A 17989-nucleotide genomic window follows, 5' to 3' on the forward strand; every position below is an offset into this window, starting at 1 on the left:
CTGCCCTTCGGCAGACAGCAAAGCTCAGCCCCTGCCTGCCCTGCCTCTGTGTAGAGCCCCAGGGGCCCGCAGCCTGCACACAACTCCAGCCCTCCCTGCCCATCGCCTGCTCCCCAATTTAACTTCGGATCCGCTGGCTTCTTAATTTTGTTAGCTTTGCTCATCCCAAGCATTGGTATCTATGAAATCATGAATCTGGTATGCTGGCTGGCTTTGTTTCCTAATAGGGGATAAGTATCTATGAAAACAAAACACACCCAACCAGGTATGCCTCCCCTGCTGTCTACCCCCTCCTGTTGCTCCAGCTCTGGTTTATCACTTCTGTAGCCCCAGAGACAAGGTGGGGCTTGGTACACAGCAGGGACTCGGTAAGTTTGTCCAAGGATTGAATTCATGAATGATGAGCCTGAAACTCTGCAAGGAGTCACAGATCACTTCAGGGCTCCCGACTCCACCTGGCTGGTCACAGGGAAGCACCCGCGGCCTGATGAGAGAAGGAGCTTGTCTGGATCCCAGGTGAGCCCGCAGAAGCGCCTGCCTCAGAGCCCAGCTGTCCTGGCTCCTGGTCACGCTCTTTCCGCCCTACCCCCAGGACAGGTGCTGGCACCCATCTGGCCAGGCTCTCCAGTTTGTACCCTGGAGTCCGACAAAGGGCAGGTCGCTGCAGGAGACCACGAAGATGGAGGCCAGAGCCCCGTGCTCTGAGCTGTCTGACCATCCGGGGTCCTCCCAGGGCCCCCTGGATTACTGGGGTGCTCACTGGGCCTCCACCGATGTGTCGGAGGAAGGCTTTGTCAACCTGAGAACAGAGGGCCAACCTAGGAGCTCTCAGTCCTGCAGCCAAGCCTGGCCTGACCCCAACCCCAGCTCCTGCAGGCCAGTGGGGCAGACAGCCCCCTCCTCAGCACTGGAGTCCAACCCGCCACAGACGGGAAAAATGAGACCTAGTAATGGGACAGTCATGGGATCATCCTTCCCTGTCCCCCTCCCCACCGCCACCACCTCACACAGAGACCATGATGCACTGAGGGGCTCGGCGTCCCTCTGGGTTCAAGCCCCAGTTCCCAACTTACACCCACTGTGGGACATCGCACAGATATCCCAACATCTCTATGCTTGACTTTCTACATAACCAAGGGTGATAGCCATTCTCCTTTCCAGGGCCGTAGTGAGGTTAGATGGGGAAGCAGAACGCAGTAGGGGAATCTCCCCAACAGGCAGGTGGCCCCAGGCCCCCCATCTTACTAAAGGGGATTTCCCAAGGGACAGTACCCAAGAGGCTCACTGAATCCCCCTCATTCTGTGTGTCCAGAGCTGCTCATCCACCTGAGGGCTGTCTCTGAAGTCCCTCCCAGCCCTGGGGATCTGCAGATCCTCAAGATTCTACTCTGGATCACTTCAGAAAGAAGCTTCTGCTCCTTCTGCCCCAGGCCTCCTCGTGCACACAATTTATGCTCTGTGGGGTGAGGCGGTAGCAGCAGGGAAAAGAAAGAAACTGCACCAACTACACTGCAGGGGTCCTTGGCAAATGTGCAACCTCCGTGGGCCTCAATTTACTTGGCTGGAAAATGGATGTTGTTCATTCTCAGGGTGGTTGTGAGGGCCCCAGGCCTAGGACCAACCAGCCTGGGTGTTCAAGGGGTCCTGGACTTTCCACCCCCACTAGGGCCTGGGGCTGGTCTAAATGCCCAGGGGAGTGAAAGAACTTCCCTCCTACAGCTGAAGCTGCCCTACTAGGCAGCTGCGGGGGTGGGGAACACCTGAGGTCCTTTGGGCCCGGGGAGGGTCTCTGTGTCATCCAGCCAATGAGGAGAAGTCTGTTTCGAGAAACTTCAAATGCCCTGGTGAGAGCCCCAAGACCCTGCCACAGCAGGCTGCCCGGACAATCAGCAAGGCCCTCCCAGGCTTCTCAGGTGGCCGAGACTCTCCCCCTCCCCCAGCCTAGGTGGTTGGTACTCACAGTGTCAGAGGGGAGAGGGCGGAGGTCCTTCTGGAGCCCCAGGGCCCTGCCTGCCTGTCTCCAAGGCCCCTGGGGACAAGCTCTGGGCCCTCCCCGCTGCAGGGCCTGACGTCTGACTTCCTCCCTGCTCAGCCAGCATCAAGGAAACCACGCCCTGGGGAGAGGGTGTGGGCACCCTGGGGCCCCCGCCCACCTCTGAATAAGCCCCAGAGGCGCACTGCCCAGGGAAGCGCCTTCAAGGTCTGGCCAGTCCCAGTGGCCTCAGCAGGCAGGCCCCAGAAGCTCTGGTCAATAAATAATACAGCTCCCTCCCTGGCCAGTCTCGTGTGGCCGATCGCGTTTCAGGGTCACTGGAGTTTCTGGTGAGGCTGCCGTCAGCATGCCTGCCCCGCCTGGGGCTCTGGCCACCAGGCGCGAAAGGTCTCACCAAGGCCCAGCCTGAACAGGTGGGACAAAGGCACGTGACAGGTGGCCCCGGAGAGACGGAGAGACGCTGCCCTACTTACTCTGCAAGCAGCTCCTGCCCTGCCCATTGGAGACTGGGGTGGCAGGGGCGGGACCTCCAACCTCAGCGCCCTATGGCCTCCATGCACTCAGCTCCCCACTCCCACAAGGCTGCTGCCCTCCCCACCACCCTGCCTCCCCAGAACCCTGTCACCACCACCTCTCTGCCTGGCCCACCCTCATTCCCGGAGGCCCCGTCTGGGCCCCTCCTCCAGGAAGCCTCCTCATCCCCATCTGGGAGTGATCTGTTCCCTTCTGAATTCCCACTGCCATCATCTGCCAGCCTGCCTCCTTTGGGTATCAATCATTGTGTCTCTCCTAGACAGTGGCCACTACCTCCTGATTGGTGTCACGTTCCCCCCCACCCCCCCCCCCCGCCCACACACCCCTCCCTCTCCGCAGTCTCATTTCCTTACAGCAGCTCCAGTGATTGTTTTAAAACAGAAAGCACATCATGTCATTATCCTGCTTGAAACCCTGCCCCGCCTCTCCCCATCTGAGTAAACTCAACTCCCCACAAGGACCCAACACTGCCAGACTTTGGGAACTGCACAGTCCTTCCCTCCTGGACCCCTGCTGGGCCTGCTCCATGCTCCCCAAACACACCAGGTGTGGTCCCATTTCAGGTCTTTGCACCTGCTGTTCCCTCTGCCTGGAATGCTCTCCCTCAAGGCTTCATAAGCTCCTTCCTTCCCGCCACTCTCAACTCAATGCCACTCCTTCAGACAGGCCTTTCTTGCTGCTTTCTTTTCCTTAAAACAGTTTTATTGAGATATAATTCATATTCTATAAAATCCACCTATTCAGCGTGTACAACACTTTCCATCTATTCAGAGTTGTGCACACATCACAATCTAAGATTTTCATCATTTTCATCATCCGCCAAAAGAAACTCCGTTTGCATTAAGCAGCCCTTCCAGTGCCCCCCTCACCCAGCCACTAGCAAACACTACTCTACCTCCTGTCCATGCGGGCTTGTCTACTGTGGATGTCCACAAGCTCAGTGGTCTTTTGTGACCCGCTTCTCTCATTCAGCATGTTTCCAAAGTGGCTCCGTGTCGTCACAAATACCAGTACCTCACTCTTTTTCGTGGTTGTGTAGCATTCCATCGTGTGAACAGACCCCATTTGGTCTGTGTGGCTGGCAGCCAGTGGGCAGCCAGGAGAGACCTTTCCTGAACCCCCAGGTCACGTGCCCTCTCCAACCCAGTCCCTCTAGCCATCTTCCCAGTTTTATCTTCTTGCCTGTAATCTCTGTCTGAAGACACTCCCACCTATATGCTTTGTTTACTGCTTCTCTGCTCCCACCCCTCATCATCGGCTCCATGAGGCCTGGCCCTTGCCTTTACTCCTTGCCATACCTCCAGGGTCTGGCACAGGCCTGATGCAGAGCAGAAGCCCGGCAAATATTTATTGGCTGGCTAAATGAAGACTTTTCCAGTGAGATGCTCATGCAATCTCTCTGCCGGGCTCGGAGGACACCTGCTGCCCTCACCTGGAAGGGTGACCAGCAGTGACCCGGTCTGGGGACTGCTAACTTGAGGCTCCAAGGCTCCTTCTCTGTCTGGTGGGATGGTGGCCCTCACAGGGTGGACATTAGTGGGCTAGATGTGAGGCTGGACACTGAGCACCAGGCAGAGTGCCAGGACCAGTCCCCACACAAAGACTGGATGGGGGGCGGGGATGGGCAATAGAGCAGCATGGGGAGGGGCACGAGGAACAAAGAGGAGAGGCAGAGGAAGGCAGGCCTGCAGGGCTGAGGCAATAAGTCCCACGTATGGAAGGGTAAAGCAGCTGCCCAAAGAATATGTGCATGCTTTGGGCAGTGTCCACGCAGGAGAGGTGGTCGCTCAGTGCCTACAAGCGCCCATCCCATCTCATACTCAGCTCCAGATCCTGTCCAGAGAGGGAAAGGAAATGGGGAAGGGATGAAAGACCCCGTCCTCAGCCTCAGAGAATTCTGGTCACTATAGGCTCTCCCAGGACAGGGAAGCAGATGGGCTGGGCGCCCAGAGAGCAGGGCCGGGCCCCCCAGTGTGTGTTTGTGTGTGTGTGTGGGGGGGGGGGGCATCATAGGAAGAGGGTTGTCAGCTCCAAGTGGGAAAGAATTTCCTTGCATCAAAGCAAGGAAATTTCCTTGCATCAAAGCAGCAGAATTTCCTTGCTGCCCCCCAGGCTGGGAGGCAGCAAGCTCTCTGTCCCGGGAGGTGTGTGCACTGGGCCTCCCACAGAGGGGCATCAGATGGCTAATTGTCCAGGAAGCTCCCCGGAAGCTCCGAGAGCCTGGCTGCCAGCTGCTCTCTGGCCCTCCTCCCCAGATGCACCCCAGCAGGGGAGGGGCGGGGGAGGCTTTGCTCAGCAGAGCCCCCTGCCCCACCCCAACCAGCACCCCAAGTGGGCTGCCTCTGCCCACCAGGCAGCTCAAATGCCCCACTGGCCCTCAAGGCACAGAAAGGTCTTTCGTTCCCAAAATAACACCAGGTGCAAAAGTGATTTTCCAGCCTGGCCCCAGAGACTGAGGATTATCACCAATACCACAGACGAAGGCCTGGGGCAGATCAGAGCTGGGAGACACGGCCACTCTGCAGCACCTAGCCTGCCCAGGCAGGCCCATGGCCTCGACTCACTGGACCTCTCAACAGCCCTGGGGTCACTTACGCAAGCAGAGGGCCTGCACCAGGGTTCGAACTCAAGCAGGCCTGACTGCCAAGCCAGCGGCCTCCGGACTCCAACACTCTGACGGGGACACTCAGAGGGAAGGGGGGGACAGGCGTCCCAGGGAGCTGCTCCACTGGGTGCTGGCCAGCAGAACCCGGCTGTGGTGTTCCCAAGAACCACCTCGCTGGCACAGCTCTCCTCACGTTACACGTTACCCAAGGAAACAGCCCCAGTGGGGGGGTTGGCAACTCGCCCCAAAACGCACATCCTATGGCCTACCGTGTCACGTCCTCTCTCGGCGACTCGGGCCAAGGGCCCAGAGACCCTGCCCCCAGCCTCTGGGGGGCAGTCACCGAGCCCCGGGGCAAAGGGCCAGGGCGGGCCTGCTGGCAGCCTGCTCCCCACACACACCTCTCGCTTTTCCAGATGGAAGCTGGTCTGGGCCAGGGGCGACAGACTCCGGCGGAGGGGAATCTGAAGACGCAAGTGGAAAACTATGTGCTGTCCGATCGCAAGCCTCCAATTTGTCACCGTGGCTGCCGCCAGCCCCGCCTTGGGCCGCAGACCTGCTGACTCAGGTCTTCCCTGGCTGCAAAGGGGGCTGGGATCCCGCCGAGGGCTTGCTCTGCCCAACTGTCTGTCTGTCTGTCCGTCTGGCTTGGGGAGTGACCTTGGGCCTCCGGGCGGCCTTCCCACAAATGGGGTGGGGGTCCAGAGAGCAGAGCAAGTCTTCTGGGACCTCCCCCAAGGGCCATCCTCCCTAGCGAAGCACGGCGGAGCCCTGTAACTTACAGGTGCTAAGTAGGGGTTTGGGGCCAACGCGCTGCCAATTACGGCGTCCACACCCCCCGGAGCTGTCTTCCAGGGTGAGGCGGCCGTCCCGCCCGCGTTCCTATCAGCCCCGAGGCGCAGGCCTGCCCATCGCCACTGTCGGGCCTACCAGGCCAAAGAACACTCTCTGAGCACTGCCGCGAGCCACGCAAGGCTCTACCCCACAGCCCTGCCTCTGATAACTATCCGCTGTGCTGTCACCCCCGCTCCGTCGATGAGGGAACTCTGGCGGGGAGTGCGTGGTCTACCGGGCTCTGAGGCTGTGCTACTCCTCCCTGGAACCTGGTGAGCCTCTGGCAGAGCTGGGCAGGGCCTCCCAGGGCTGGGCCCCCTGCGTCCTGTAAACAACCCTTGAGGTTTCCATAATGCCAACCCCCGGAAACCACAGGAGAGCATGAGACACAGGGAAATCCAGCTGAGGGTGGAGGGAAAGGCACACGGCACCCTCGCCATAGCCGGGGGACTCACCCCCTGCCTTGGCCTGCCTGGCTGAGGTGCTGACCCAAGGAGGTATATTCCGAGGTCTAAGGAGGGGCAGGTGGCCACTGACTCACTCCTGGGGTGAGCTTTCCCCTCTCTATTCCCACAGCCGCCACATCCGCATGCAAGAGAATGCCTCAGCCCTCACTGTCTGCCCCGTTTTCCTAAAGCCAGATGCAAAGCATCTCCCTGCCATGCCTTCCACCTTCACCCACCCACCCATCTATCCAGGCCAGAGGCCCAGAGTCTCAGACACTCTTACCCAGCACCAAAGATGACTGTGGCCACTGTACTGAAAGTCATCTATCACAGGGAGTGTGGGTAGAGGGGCTAGGTTTCCCCTTTCTCTTTGGTTGCCAGGAAGCTCAGCAATTTTCACCTCAACAAAAGGACCTCAGGATCCTGCTTATCTCTGATCCGTTCTATGTTTTTTTTTTTTTTTTCCCTAGGTCATGGCATTCTCTTCTATATTGTGCTGATCCTGATCCTGATCCTGATGTTTTATTTGATTTATCATAGGTGTTTCCTATAAGTGGTCACAAATATTTTGGAAAGGAAAGAAGGAAGAAAGGAAGGGAAACTTTAGTTTATAAGCCATGGGGGTGAGAAGAAAGAGGGAAATCTTCCAGTCCCTTACCCTTTGTAAAACCTCCCCTTGAAGTCACAGATCCGCCCTTGGGTGGTATCGAAATAGACATCTTCCAAGCCCTTCCAAGCAGCTGCCTCTAAGCCCCTCCCATATAAGATCCTGGCCCTACCTAATACCCCTTAACAGGCGAGACCCAGCCTTGCCTGAGATCACATGGGATCCAGCTTTCTGCTCCCTGCCCTGAACCCCCTTAGCAGGTGCAGGGGCTGGCGCCAAGCCGGGGACGCACCCCCTCCTCGGGGGGCAAAGAGCTCTGCTCTGCCTCCATCTGCGCTGCCATGCACAGTGGCTCTGTTCCAGGCAGGCACACCTCCCTGTCCATCTGGCTCAGGGGAAGTGCAAGAATGAGAGCCGGGGTGATCACACCTGAGGCCTAGCCAGCGCTGGCGGCGGGCCAGGCCTTGTCTTTCCTTTGTGCATCACCTCATTTAAGCCTCATGCTACTCCTTTAAGGGTCTGCAAGTGGGAAGCTCTGCCCACAGAGATGAAGCCACTTCGTGCCACTGATAACGCCTTGGTCAGTTTTAAACTTGGGCATCCCGGTGCCTGAGCCCGGGCTGAGTTCTCAGCCCCCTCGGCAACTGGCCCTGACAGTCCCACATCGCCCTACGATGCACTCAGGAAGGAATGAGGGTGAGCGCCATTTCACTGATGGGGAACAGGCTCAGAGAGGCTAGGGGACATGGCCAAGGTCACCCGACTGTGCCAGTGCCAGTGTGTTACGTAACAAGCGCCCATTCCCGTGTGCCCTGGGGACGCCACCAGCCACACTATACCTGCCCTGGTGTCCTCCAGTGGGCACTCCGCGTCCCAGCCAGATGCCCGCACACTCCCTGACTCCTGTTCCTCGCTCCTCCCTCCCTCCCCACTAGAGACAGGAGCCTCTCCAGGTCGCAGCACCAGGCATGACCATTCCTGCCCTCGGTCCCTGCTGTCCCCAGGCTGGAGCTGCCCCGGGGCTCACAGAGGCCAGCCTGCCGCCCAGCCTCCCCTCCTATCATACGAGGCTGGCCAGAGCCTCCTCCACACACGTCCCCTGGTACCTGAGGGTCCTCACGGAGATGCAGTATTTCCACATTAGGCTCCACACGGCGCTGCCACCACCCTTCATGCCTGGCTAGCTGGGAGAGCCAGTGGCTGAGGGACCCCCGGCCACGGCCCTCTGACTCTGGTCTCCTCCCGGCCAGGGGCTGGCTGGCTCTGCTGGCTCTCAGGTCACTTCCTTCTTCATGGTGGGAAGAAAGAAGAGGCCTAAAAGCCAGGGGAGAGGGGAGGCGCCGGCTCCCACAGGCCACTGTAAGTCCCAGCCACCGGCCTTGCCGTCCCTAGGCTGGCCTCTGTGCGCTGGCCCCGCCGGCTGCTCCAGACCCTCCGGGCCGAGTGGCCCTCTCGCACCAGACCCCGTGGCTTCGGCACAACCTTGCGTCTGCCTCCTGCCAGGAGACAGCAGTGGCTGTGGGCCAGGGGAGCAGTGAGTCACTCGGGGCGGGACGGGTGAGGGGCGTCTGCCCGGTGAGGGAAAGCGCTGGTCCTGTGTCCAGGGGCTGGCCTGGGACTGGGACGGGAGAGGCTGAGCCCTGAGCCCGAGAGGGAGGGAGGTGGGCGGGGAGGCGAGGGCGGGCCCACATCCTCCCCATCTCCCCAGAGGCCTAAACCCAACACCCGCCCCGCGGCCCGGCCCACCCCAAGCGGGGGCCAGGAGCTGGCCAGGACAGGGAAGGGGCCACGCTGCCTGCCTGGCTTCTGGGGGAGCCTGGGGTGTGCAGGAGACAAAAGAAAGACAAAGTCAGGGCTGCTTCCTGGGAGCGTGGCTGGCCCACGAGGGTCTCCATCTGGGGGGAGACAAGTTCCCAGGCCTGGCTGGGTCACTTCCTTGCCGGGTGACAGATGATGCTGTGTGTGGCTGGCCCCTTTGACCTTAAATCTCCCTTGACCACCTGGGGCTCATGGAGCCCTGGGCACTGGGCTAAGCTCTCCATGGGGCCAGAACCCAGTTCTCCCAACAGCTTTATGAGGCGGATTTGATCATCAGCTCCCTTTTACATGCGAGGCCACTGAGGCACAGATGGGGGAAGTCGCTCACCCCGGGTTGCTGCCCTAGGAAGTGGGGGAGGCGGGCTTCTGTGCTGTGGCAGTCTGGCTTTGGGAGCAGCTCTTCCGGGTAGAGGGGTGGGCTGGGGGTGGGCTGGAGGGCTTAGGCCCCTCTGAGTGGCCCTGGGGGCTGGGCCTGAGCTGGGTCTGAGGCATTTCCAGACGGGGTCCCAGCTGGAGCCCCTCCCCTGCTCCCCCACCCCCTCCCGCCAGCTGCTCCTGGGCCAGGCCCAGGGCAGGCAGCCGGGGCTTCCCAGGCAGAGCCCCCAGGGACAATGACTCACAGCTCAAGGTCAGTGTTCACAGAACCTACTTCTACCCACCCACAGCCCCCCGGAAGCTCCCCGGGGTCAGGTAGGTCCAGATCCCCGCACCATGAAGGGTGTATAAAGATATAGCGACGTGTAGCTGCCGGTGTCACCACCTCCAGTGGCCACCGGGGCCCCCTGTTTCACCTATAAGGAAACTGAGGCTCAGAGGGCATCATCTGCCCACAGAGAGTCAGGGAGGGTAGTGCTGGGCCTGAGTTGGGTCTCCGGGTTGAAGCCTTGCTCTGTCCCCAGGCCCCCTGCCCTGGGCTGGGCAGGACAGCTAGGATTCCAGCCTGATTCCCACAGTGAAGATCAGCAGTCGCATGCTTGTCTGTCCCCCGAGCCAGGAAAGAACTTTTTATCTGAAAGCAAGATAGGTTTCTACAAAGGCCGGGGCCTCCTGGGGGGCGCGGGAGCCCCAGTTCTCTCTCCTCATCAGAAGCCACCATAGCGGCCCTCTCCCTGTCACAGGAGCCCCTCCACAGCACCTGGGGGAGTGGCTGCCCAGCCTCAGTGTGGACACCCCCAGTGAAGGGAAGCTCATTATCTCCCAAGGCTGCCATTCCATCCCGAGCCTCCCCTGACCTAAGGAGACTCTCCCTGGGGCAGAGCCTCCCTTCCTTGCACCGCACAGAGTAAGACCTCTCCTCTCCATTCAAGAGTTCATCTGTCCTACTGGTGGAAGTTTTCTCAACATGTTTTGTGGGTAGAGGCAACCCGTTTATGGATCTCCACCACCACCAATCTACTTACACCATGCCCCGACTCACTCATGCCTTCACACGGATGCCCATCTCCCATCCAATCATCCATCCATCTCTCTGCTACTCTTCCTTCCATCCATCCCCTCACTCACTCTGCTCTGGCCTGGGCTGGCCCCTTGTTCCCATAGGGTACAGAGCTATAATAAGTGATAGCAGAGACCTCTTTCTCTTCTTGAAACATTTTCTAGAACCCTGTCCCAGCCTTTGTATCAGTCCGTTGCCTCTCACCTGGTCCCTCAGGGTTCCATCCATGGTCTATCACATCCCGGGAAAATCTGAACCTTCTGTCTTTCTGCCCCATGCCCCCATGCTGCCTGCTGGGCTCTGGTTTCCCATGACTCCTCTGCCCTATGACTGCAGGCTCTGGGGCAGGCCCCTGGGCCTGGGCTCAGCACCAGGGCCCCTCAGCAGGGAGGAATACCTGTCACCTGCACCTTCCATGCCTGCTCTGTGAGAGGTAACTGTCATGGCAGGTGCCTAGTAGACAGGGGACAGTGGCCCTTCTGGCTCTGGAGGTCATCTCAGAGATGGGTGTCATTTTCAGGACAGGAGGCCAAGACCCTTGTACGGGCCCCTTCCAAGTCCCTGTCCTGGAAGACACCCCTGCCTGCCACCAACATCTCTGGAGGGTCCAGACCTCTCTTTGTTCTTTCCCTTGGCTGCATCCACCTGTGTGCCCTGCCCTTCCATCGGCACTGCGCTAGGGCTTCCCCCCTTGCCTCATGGATGGGGACACCAAGGCATGAGAAGGGATGGGTGCGGCTTTCCTCAGCTACCAGGGCATAACCTGCTTCTCAGAAGACTGCCTCCTTGGCTAGATGGGTGGGGGTCAGGGGTGGGGCATGACGAGGGGGTTAGAAAAGCTTCTTTGAGGTTTCCTGAATGCTGACTTACCTCACGGGCAGCCTCATCACCAATGAAGTCTTGCCCCTGAGAATGGGGGCCGACTCCTCCTTCACCTCTGACTCCCTGGTCCCTGACACTAGTCATCCCATCTCTCTGGGCCTCAGTCTGTTTCTTTGCAAAATGGGACTAATCATCCCCACTCTCCTGGCCATGGCGAGGAAAAAGTGGTACCGAGTCCTCAGAACCGTGTGAACCCCGGTGCAGGACTCAGCCTCTCGGGGTCATCTTCCGCAGGACAGCAGAGCTTGCAGCTGCTGTCACTGCAAAAGCCCCTGGCACTGCTGGGCATGTGTTAGGTGCCCAGTGAGGTCGTCCCTCCGCCTTCCCCTGTAGGACACGGACAGGGAGCACAGCAGGAAGAGAGAGAAGTGAGGCAGGTCTGCATGGAACCAATCACACTCTCAGCTCTTCTTTCTTCCCAGCCGAGCGGGGCTCTGCAGAGAGCTGGCCGGCCCTCCACCCTCAGTGCAGTGACTCACACGGCCCACTGGGGATGAAGTCACTGCCGCCCAGGCAAAGAAAAGGATACATTTGTTCCCTGGGAGATGCCGATGCCATGGTGAACTCGGGCCGTGAGGGCAGGACACAGCTCAGGGTCTGTGCTCACTGGAGGACGCAACCACACCAGGGGCAGTGGGATGGGGACTGGGGCCGGCGGGGGGGGGGGGGGGGGAGCCCTCCTCTGCAGGCCAAGGGAAGGTCTATGTGGCTCGATCTGGCCTCCACATCTAGCTAGGGTTGTCAGTTCTACTTGCCTGGTGAGGAGCGAGTCTGTGGTCTCAGGGCTCTGAAACCCCCAACTTCTGCCTCTGACTTCTGCCTGTCTTGTCCACAAAATGATCACACTCCACTCCACTCCCTGGCAGTGGGCTTGAGGCAACAGTGGGCTTTACGAGGCCAGAGGGTGGCCCCCTCCCCACTCTCTGGATCTCTGTGGGGCCCGCCCTGTGCTCCCCTTGCCTCGGGCCCGTCTCCCACTGTCTGTCATAAGCCTCGTTTTAAACCCAACATCCTCCCTGCGGCCGGCCATTGCCTACTCCCAGCCAAACCACAGGCAGGCAGGCAAGACCCTTTGCCATCGGCCACCCACATGGAGCTTCCTGATACCCACACACGGCCCCGGCTCCAGTAGCACCCCAGCCCTCCTAGCTCCAAGCCTACCCACTCTGGACAGGATTTCTGCATACTTGGGCCTGTTACTCTCCAAGTGCCCTGCAGATGCACTGTCTACCCTGCTCTGGCCCCACGGATTGAATCATCAGGCTCCCCTGCCCTCCGTTCCCTGTTGTCTGTGGTCCATGGGAGATCCTGGCAGGAGAGCAGGGGGCAGAGCAGCGAGGGAGCGGTCAGGGTATTCACTGCCCCTCGGCAGCCACTTTGTCTCACTGGTGGCCCCCTGTGCCCGGTGCTCTCTCTTTATCAGTCCGGTCCATGTAACTGCCTCCTCTCCCCACCCACAGGCCCTGGGATCTAAGGCCTCCCCACTGCTGGCAGCTGTGGTGCTACACCTTCCCCTGCATTCTCTCTGAACCCCACCGCCTCCTCTGCACACGGCCCCTCGATGGCCAGCATTGGATACAAACACTTCTAGTGAACACTCAATACACCACCCGCCCCAAGGCCACCGCCTCTAGGAAGCCAATTATTCAGATGTTTGTTCCTTCATCCATTCAACACGTACTGACTGCCTTCCTTGTGCCGGATACCACTTGAAGCCACGGTGAAGAGGATGGTGGAGCCAAGCAGTGATGATGTTCTGGTGGGAGGTGTAATCCCTCAACCCCAACCAAATGAATGAACCTGATAAGCTTTCCCGGGCTTCCTCTTTTCTGCCCCATGTCCCTTCCAGTCCCTGAGCCTCATGTTGCATGGACACGCCTGTGTCTGCAGCCCTTTCTCTCCAGCCCTGAGAGTCCATGGATAGTGGAAAAAATATCCATACAGTTTAGTTTTTTCTACACCCTGCCATCCGAGTAGTGGCACTCACTACTACCTACTCCCCCACTTTTTTTTTTCCACTTTTTTTTTAAATTAACAAACTGAGGTTCAGATGCCTTGTCCAGAATGATCTCTAAATCCAGCTCTGCCTATCCAACTCCAAAGCCAGAACTCTTTTTCCTGATCCAGGCTGAAAACAAAATGAATCACCTATTATTTATATTTACAGACTTCCAATGGTGCCCAGAGCAGGGCCAGGCATGAGGCAAACACTCACACATGCCAAGTTGGCTGAATGTTAAAACCCTTACCTTTCCTCCTCCTCCTTCTCCTTCTTCTTCTTCTTCTTCTTCTTCTTCTTCTTCTTCTTCTTCTTCTTCTTCTTCTTCTTCTTCTTTTTTAAGATTGTATTTATTTATTTTGAGAGGAGCATGAGCAGAGAGAGAGAGAGAGAGAAGCAGACTGTCTGCTGAGCAGGGAGCCTGATGCAAGGCTCAATCTCAGGACCCCGGGATCATGACTGAGCCAAAGGCAGATGCCCAACAGACTGAGCCACCCCAGGTGCCTCACTTCCTGCTTCTTAAGCAGTATTTGCCTTATGTGGAGGGAGTGCTGGGATGCCCCAATTTTCCAGATGGGAAAATGGAGGCCCAGTGTGGTTAAGAGCATTGGTCACGTGGGGCCACTGGTGGGCTCCCAAGCCCCCATGGCATCTGGCAAACCTGACTTCTGCTATCTTATCTCAGGCCTAAGAGGCCATTTATGGCTCAGGGCGCAGGCAGAGATGGCCACTGACATAGGCCTAGTGTTGGGGAAGATGCCAGAGAAGAGCTTTACCATGTTGGTCTTGGGGAGCATGAGGCATGTTGTGTCCAAGCTCCCGACTGGGCATGCAGGGCCTCACTTTGCTTGCTGTGCAGCTAGGAAACTGTGGGGGCAACAAGGATAGAAGCAAGGACCAGACAGCAGCTGATGCTTGGGCCCAGGACGCGGCCCAGATGGTGGGACAAATGACTGGAGTCTAGAAACCTTCTTAAAGTAGAGCCAGTAGGGATTGAGGATGGAAAGGATACAGAGTGAGAGAGAAAGAAGAGCAGGAGATGATGCCTGGGTTTCTGAACAACTAGGGGATTGGAGGTTCCATTGATGGTGATGGGGACATGAGGACAGCCTATGGGGAGAGATTTGGGGGATGGTCAGGTGGGATACAGGGATGGGGACCATGCAGTCTAAAGGGACAATCATTCATTGCCCCATAAAAATGTGGGCTCTGGTTTTTTTGAAGTCAGAAATCCAGATTTTTGCCTAAAAGCTCTTGATTTTTACATGTCTGCAACAAATTCAAACTTGAAATGCCATGTCAGGGCTAATCCCATGCAGGTCAGATAAAGTCCAGCTGTGGGTGTCTGGCCCACAGGTCACCTCTTGTACTCATTTCCTCTCATTTGTCAAGGCTCACTGAGCTGCCCTGTCCTACGGGAAGCTGCCCATTAATGGTCCAGCTTGGAGATGCCTGTGGCTCCTCACAGCCCTTAGAAGCAGGGAAAAATCCAGACTGGGAGTGACTTGAAGGTAGATATGGAGCTTGCTCATCAGTTTCTCATGACTCTGGCAAACAATTTGGCCCAGAGAAGGAGTTAGTGAATGAGTATCCGCTGAATGAATGAACAACGCTTTCACTTGATCTGCCTTTTATATTGTATATACAGAAGCTGAGGCCCGGAGAAGGGATGTGAGCTGCCTCAGGTACGATCTGGGGCTGGGCCTGCTCACTGTTGAGCCTGTTTGTCACCTGGCCCTGAGACAGGGTGGGCAGGAAGAACAAAGATGATTGCACAGATCCTATCAAGTTTTGCCACTGGAGGGAAAGCCAGGATCCTGGGGAGCTCTGAAGTATCTGGTAGGGGAGACTGCTCTGGGATGTCTCTTCAGGATCTGCTCCAGTGGCTGCCAACCAGGAACTAGGTAGAGCCAGACCCTAGGACTGAACACTGCTGAGGGCAGCCTGGCTGGGGGAGAGGAGCCCCAAAGAGCAGGGTCTGACATTGGCAATCATTCTAACCGACAGCCAGCCCTCCGGGCTTCTCTTTTGGGACTTCGGACTCTGGTTCTTTTTGGCCCTGGGGAAGGCCGACTGTCCCGGGGACCTTCAGGATTTGTGTCCTGATGTGCCACATAGGGAAATCAGATAGTGGAAGCAGCGGAGGCCCCGGTCCCACTCCCTAAAACGTTGGGGATGGAGAAATGGAGTCACGGAGGCATTAAATGACTTTTTTAAGGTCACACAGCTAGGGAGCAGAAGATCTGGGACTCTGAGCACAGGTTCTGACTAAGACCTTTCTATGCCACTGAGCTGCACTGGCCATGGGCTTCTTATACACCATTCCTGACAACCCCCTCCCCCTATTTCAGTGTTCTCATCTGCAGAACTGGGAGAGAACAAAATTTGCCTGGTGGGGGGTTGCAGTTTGTGAAGATCAGACCCATCTGAGGAGCCAGTGCTTTGAGAAGCCCTATGAAGGGTTATGAACTTAAAGGAATGCTCTTCTGAGCTCCTAGTCTCTAAAGTTGCCGTGTGTGGCAATCACTAAAGTTTCTGGGGAGAGGTGTTTCATTATTGTCCAATAATAATAATAATAACACCCAGTGGTTACTGAGTGCTTACTGTAGCCAGGGCCCTACATGTGATTAACTCACTGGATCCGTAGGCCCATCTGAGAGGTAGGATCCATTGCCATCTCATCTATAGAGTGGGGAAACTAAGGCACAGAGAGGTATACAAACATGCTCAGGGTTATACAAATAGGAAATGGCAGAGCTAGGATTTGAGCCCAAGCAATTCTGCTCTCAAATGCATATTATTGCCACACAGCAATCCTACTTTCCTGCTCTGGTAGGAAGGTCCTTCTCTATGCCTAACCTAAATCCCAGTGGCTGCTGGCTGGATCCATTCCCCAGGTCCTTCTCAGGCAAAGGAGAAGAGTTGTTCCCTGGGATGCCCATCCTGTGCTGAAAGGCCTAAATTCTTTGGCTCCTGGCTCCTTGAGTCCCGGGTCTTGGCATGCAGGTCAAGGGATCCCACATAGGAATGCTCTCCTTGACTGATCATGCCCACACACAAAGCTCATTCAGAGAACTGGTGAGGACTGCACACCACCCTGGGCCAGGACCTCACCTCCTCCATGGCCTTCCTGCCTCCTTTCTTTTTCTTCACTCCCCCAGCTCAGCCTTGCCTTGTCCCTATCAGCCCCCTGGCTGAGTCTCCTGCACTGTGTTCTTCTGCTCATAGACTGTTCCCAGCTCCATCCTCACCCCACCCTTATGATGCAGACTCTCCTGTGGACATGGTATTTCATTTAACACTATTTAATATTTTCCCTTAAAAATCAACTGGCTTAAAATACCTAGTATGGCTTAAAACAGCAACTCTAATCAAGGGCTTCCATCTAATTCCTAGTTAACAGGAGCTACGGGAGACAGAGGAACAGGTGAAATGACACCAGTGGGGGAAGTGATCAGACACAAATTGAATGTGTGATGTGCTAAGGCAAATGGCCTGGTTTCTTCAACAAATGAATGGCAAAGCTGAAAAAGGAAGGGGAACTGTCAATGGACACAATGCAGTGTGCAGATTTGATTTGAACAAATTGACAGTAGAAAGACATTTTTGGAGACCATCTGGGAAAGCTGAACACGACAATGGGTGTGGAACGCATGGAGGAAAGATGAAACATGCCCGGCAAAGCCATGACATCTGGTGCAGGTACGTGATTTGTGGTGGGACCTGCTGGGGGACCCTGGGCAATTGCCCTCCGCTGCCAATCAGATTTCAAATTTCCAACAATAATATGTTAAAAAACAATGTACAAAATACCAAATTAATCGGCTTTCACTCCTGAGGACATTTATTTTAAAAGGAAACTTTATATCGCTCCCCCAAATGGAAAACTAGTATCACTTGCTGTAAGTAGAAGGTTACCATGAAAACAAGACAATGTTATTCAATTTCAGGCAGATACTGTTTCCTGCCAAAGGCGCTGGACTTAAAATCTGCCCAGTCTTTGTTATGAAGAAGGCCTGGGAGGGCAGTGAACACACTCGCATTGTGAGTTCACTGTATGGGGGACACTGGCCTTATAGGTAAGGTCTACATTTTCTTCTGCTCTTCTTCCATCAGGGAGGGAGCAGTGAGGAGTCTGGGGAGGCAGGTCCACCCTGCCTGGCAATCCCTGTGGCAGAGAGGGTCTCAGCTGGGGCTTTCAGCATCATGGTCCCAAAGCTTTAGAGCTGGGGTCAAGATGAAGAAATGGAAGCCCAGAGTGCATTTGGCAGGTTCATTTGGCAAGTCTGGGAGGTGGAAACCAGGAAGGACAAGACTTCTGGGTTTCTGACCTGCAGCCTTAGGATCATCTAACCTTTCTCTTGTTCACGGGTATTTATTGAACACCTAGTGTGTGCCAGGCACAGAGGATGGAGGTGGGGAGGGATGAACGAGACAGAGTTCCACAGAGCTGACATTTGGGGGTAGGGCCAGAGGAGACAAACACTAGGCAAATGATGAGATGATTTCTGATATTGGTGAGGGCAATAAAGAAAACAAAACTGGGGGATGTGGAAGATGATGACTAGGACAGGATGGTGCTGTGGCAGGCAAGGTGATCAGGAAGGTGGCATTCCAGCAGGGGCCTGAAGGACTAGGAAGGAGGCAGAGGGGAAATCTGGGGTCAGGTGGCTCCAGAAGAAGCCAGAGCATCGGCACTGTAAACTAGCTCTCAGCAACTCTTGAACTTTTTTTAAACTTTGTATTTTGAGTTAATTTCAGACCACAGCAAAGTTGCAGGAAGAGTACAAAGAAGCCTGTGTATGCTTCACCCAGATTCCCCATGTGCTAACACTG

The 17989-nt window shown here is 56.6% G+C and overlaps 1 protein-coding gene across 11 annotated transcripts in view; it reads right to left on the reverse strand.

Annotated features, from left to right (window-relative positions):
* The window catches only part of IQSEC1 (IQ motif and Sec7 domain ArfGEF 1), a 377635-nt gene that overhangs the window by 111474 nt on the left and 248172 nt on the right, over window positions 1–17989 (reverse strand). Inside the window, exon 1 of one of the 11 annotated variants that reach the window (XM_072784964.1) lies at window positions 8126–8627. The exons of 9 other annotated variants lie outside the window; for them this stretch is intronic. In XM_072784964.1, coding sequence (XP_072641065.1) covers window positions 8126–8193 — 68 coding nt within the window. In that variant the 5' untranslated portion in view covers window positions 8194–8627. Of the gene's footprint in view, window positions 1–1960; window positions 2089–8125; window positions 8628–17989 lie in introns of those variants that run through there. One more of the 11 variants, XM_072784972.1, reaches the window with a different exon arrangement.

This window comes from Canis lupus, chromosome 19, assembly GCF_048164855.1.
Source record: "Canis lupus baileyi chromosome 19, mCanLup2.hap1, whole genome shotgun sequence".
NCBI lineage: Eukaryota > Metazoa > Chordata > Mammalia > Carnivora > Canidae > Canis > Canis lupus.